We start from the raw sequence: 4,368 nt of genomic DNA, 5'->3' as shown, positions 1-4,368 counted from the left end.
ATGCATGATTAACCGTCTCAGCTTTTAATGTATTACATTTTGTCATTCTTGGTTAATTCATACATTTTACATGTCTACATGTCTCGTTTATTTATTGGGCTGTACATATTGGAGATGTGGCCTAACTGGGCTTGGTTGTTGTTACTGGGCTTATTATTGCTAGGCTTGGTTGTTATAACAGAAAGTGTTCCAGTCTTGCCGAAAATTCAGTGTTGGTGGTCGTTCGTGGTGGTGTGACATTGATGCTATTTGGCACAGTTTACGCCTCCGCCATGACGAGGGATGCTTAATACTAGTTATACTTAAAAAGCATCTAAGGTTTCATTCTTATTACTTAATTTTACTACTATATTGATTTGGTTTAACGGTTCCATTACAACGCGCGGGTTTTAAAAACTCAGTGAAATTATGAATGATCATTACTAGATTTCTACTAAAATGCCAATTGTAAAGCCAGAACAAGCCAAACGAGTATCCTGAATAAAATCCCTTCAACTGCATGAACTGCGCCAACGAAAAGAAAGAGACACGCGAGAACCGTGATAGACACCGCCTTTGCCATCGTCGGGTGATTTACAAAGAAATCCAATTTGAATGCGAGTGCGAAAGAGCATAATGCCATACCAAACGAAAATATTTTTAATGCTGTAAACAGCAAATACTCGTCGAAAACCTTATCCTAAAATGCGAGATCACAAGTGATTAGTAATACTAGAAATGTTTGCTGAAGCGATCAAATAACAAGACTTACGTCTCTATTGCGGCGTATCCTGTCGAAGTCGTATACAAATTCGACTTGGTGAGCTGTTTCCATGACAAGTTGATCTGATGACAAAGATAGTTTCTGTGAGACATTTCGTCAAACACTTAGAAGACAAGGTCTCAAACTAATAATATTATTAAAATAATCACAAATAATAAATAGATTTTCAAATAGGAGATATATGTGTTCTCGAACTGTTCATGAACACTTACCGAACGAGATTTTATGTTTGTGTTCGTTTGTTAAGGAAATGAACGTGTTCGTGTTTGTTTGTGTCCGTTTGTTAATTTTAGGCAACGAACGATAATGAACACAAAATCATGTGCATGAACACAAATGGAAACAAACGAACACAAACAAGCGTTCAAGAACAAAATATATGATATACTGACAATTATTAAATATTTTTTTTTGTCGGAATTTTGAAGTGTTTAAATAAAATATACAAACTAAAAACACTAATGAACTATCGAACATAAGCGAACACGTCACCGAACGTTCACGAACATAAATGAACGAACGCGGCCTTTGTTCATGTTCATTCGTTTAAATAAACAAACGAAATTTCTTGTTCATTTCCGCTTGATTAATAAAGGAACAAACACAAACGAACTTCCCGCCGAACCGTTCACGAACTGTTCGCTAAATGTTTGGTTCGTTTGCAGCTCGACAAACAGGGATAGACAAAAAATAGTTTCTATGAGACATTTCCTCAAACACTTTGAAGACATAATCTCAAACAACAAATACATTTTCAACCAAGTGATAATTCTTTAAGAAATCATAAATAACAAATAGGTATTCAAACAAAATCTAGTTACTAAAAACCAATCACTTACCGAAATTATTCATGTTGTAGAGATATCAAACTTCTAAAAGCTTGTCATCTACATGATCACCATTTTGTTCAAAAAAATAGGGTTTATGGAACAGTGTAGTGAAGAAAAGGGTTTAAGTACTTCTGTTGTTGGGCCTTTTTTTTTGAACGGCAACAAACTCAATCCCGAGCACTCTCGGGGCACCCACTGGACAAACGGAGTACTCCGAGAGTAACCTGAGTCCACCACCAATTCCGGGGAAAACCCGGTAACCCAACCGCCCGTAGGCACGACAGTGAAATTACCGGTAAAACCCGTTTGACTCAAGGATCCAACCCAGATTTCCCTGGGTCTCCTTTCGTTGTCCACCGACAATGTTGTTGGGCCTTTTAAATACTAAAAAGTGATTTTCTTTGCTTGGGCCCACCGGGTCTAAAATAGAAAACTTGTACAAGTATACAACTAGAATATTTTTTTTTTAAGCTTTTACTAGAAACAAACAATATTACGAACTTTCCGTCGTACAGTTCACAAGAAGTTTAGTGAAAATTTGGTCCGTTCATAAGCCTACACACAATACTATTAAAAGGATGAAAAAGTAAAGTATAAGTGACATTACCGATATGCATTAGTGATTATCGATCCGACATATATTAAAGATTAAATTTCGGAAAAGATTTTGTTCCAGACTTTTCATTCGTTGTTAGTTGGACGAAACTCTTCAGAAATATATTTTCAAATTTCATCGTTGATTTTCATATTATATGTTCATTCTCGATGAACCCGTCTATGTATCTATGGTAATAAATGGTCAATTTTTTTGGGTATATACGTTTTCAACACCCGGTTCTATAGAAATTTTTGGGTATATACGTTTTCGACCCCCCGTCATTCGGGTCAAGCTTCGCCACTGACGAACATGTAATGTGGATAACAATTTAGGCATAGCTAACAAAGAGCAAGACTTGCGTCTCTATTACGGCGTATCATGTCTATCAAAAATTCTGATTCACGAAGCGTTTCCATAGCAATTTGATCAAAAGATTCTGTGAGACATTTCGTCAAACACTTAGAGACAAGATCTCAACCAAATGATATTCTTCAAGAAATCACTAATAACAACTAGATATTCAAACAAGACAGTAGATCTATGCATCAATGATGATATGATCATCATAAAATTCAACAAATACAAAATCTGATTACTAGAAACTATCACTTACCGATTCCGTAGTTGTCGATTTCATCATCAGAAATTCGATTTGAATTTGGAGCCATCTTAAGAAGAGATGAAAGAATTCGCGATCGAAATTTTGATGAGAGAACTTATGAATGATCTGTAGTGAAAATTAAAATTTGATGAGAGAATTTGCAATCAAAGTTTTGATGATCTGTAGTTAAGATTTTATGAGCAAAATAATAAGGTACAATTAAGGCGGGAAAATCTGTTAAGAAGTTAGTTTATGTGTAATAACTAATAAATCCTTGTGGTTTGTATTATCTACAACTAGTGGGATTCTTGCGCTTCACTGTGTGTCTTTGGTAATTATTGGTATGGTTCATTACGGTACTAGTATGATACCGGCACTCGGCATAACAGTCGTTCCCAATCGACACGTGTTTTACATCGATTGAAAACAATTAAAATGAATACATGTACCGGTACCGGTGTTGTTCGGTCGGTATCGGTGCGTTAGGATATCGGTATCATACAGACACTCAATATAGCTTACGATACAAAAAGAATACTTTATTACGAATATAACTTTGTGTGCATCCAAGATTTGACCAAAGCCATGTGCCGTTTCATCTTCAGTCCAAGGTTTCTTGTCATTTTTTTATGAATCTTTGTAGTGAATTATCAACTGAGAAGTGCACAAGTTGATTAATATACGAACTGAATTTATAGTCACTAAAAACTAGCTGTTGCAAAGCAGTCGTTACTAGCCGTTGCAAAAGAAGCTATATGAAAAAGAGGCGTTGTAAAATTTAAATAAATATACTAGATAATGGAATAAAAAAAATAAAATAAGTAATAAATAAATTATCTTGTTATGAATTTTTTTAATATTTTAATAAAAAGTTAAATAATATCATTAAGCAAATAAATTATAAATAGTTTAAAATAAAAAAAATAGGTAATGAGGTGGATAACAAGTGAAGGTTTGAACTTTGAAGTGGTTTAGCGTTGTGGAAAAAAGCAGGGTTAGAAATTATGTGACACGCTTACCAGGCAAGCCCCGGACTTTTAACTAGTCATTGTGGATGCTATAAAAGATGGAGACTTAAAAATCAAAGTTGTTATATCTATCATTTTTTCTTCTCACTAGACAACGTTTAATAGGGGCAAAAATATCAATCAGAATATTTCCAGTATCTATTCCATATATTCAAGTTTTCTTTCACAATTTAATCTAATAATTTTCAAATGTATATAACCCTTTATTTATTATAATTTATTACTCTATTAATTTCCGAATATTACAAATCACCAATATTATATTTAATTTATTACTCTATTAATTTCCGAATATTACAAATCACCTCAAATAACATCCATCAAAGCACGAATGATAACAGATAATACCAACACCATTTGCAAAGCCAAAAGAAGCCAAACCAGTATCTTGAACCAAATCCCTCCTCTATCTAATAGAAGCACGCCAAAAACAATAATAAAACCGCAGACGATAACGATGGTAGCCGCTGCATTCAACATCCTTGGGTGTTTTTTGTAGAAATTTGTTCCCATTTGCAGTAACATACAACATAATAAGATAACAGGCA

General features: G+C 34.2%; 1 protein-coding gene across 2 annotated transcripts; it reads right to left on the bottom strand.

The window, feature by feature from the left end:
* Positions 1 to 406: 406 nt before the first annotated feature.
* On the bottom strand, positions 407 to 3,014 carry LOC110923018. Of its 2 annotated transcripts, none has more exons than XM_022167210.2 (3): positions 2,805 to 3,014; positions 752 to 825; positions 407 to 679 (listed from the first exon to the last, which is right to left on the bottom strand). In XM_022167210.2, exons 1-3 carry the CDS (start codon positions 2,857 to 2,859, stop codon positions 434 to 436), a joined length of 375 nt encoding a protein of 124 aa, XP_022022902.1. In that variant the 5' UTR covers positions 2,860 to 3,014; the 3' UTR covers positions 407 to 433. The 2 variants fall into 2 exon arrangements, with proteins under 2 accessions (XP_022022902.1, XP_022022903.1); XM_022167211.2 differs by lacking the exon at positions 2,805 to 3,014 and adding an exon at positions 1,603 to 1,799.
* Between the last annotated feature and the right edge of the window lie 1,354 nt (positions 3,015 to 4,368).

This window comes from Helianthus annuus, chromosome 17, assembly GCF_002127325.2.
Source record: "Helianthus annuus cultivar XRQ/B chromosome 17, HanXRQr2.0-SUNRISE, whole genome shotgun sequence".
Lineage (NCBI taxonomy): Eukaryota > Viridiplantae > Streptophyta > Magnoliopsida > Asterales > Asteraceae > Helianthus > Helianthus annuus.
Note: the sequence above shows the minus strand (reverse complement) of the source record. Positions and strands in the feature narration are given on the sequence as shown.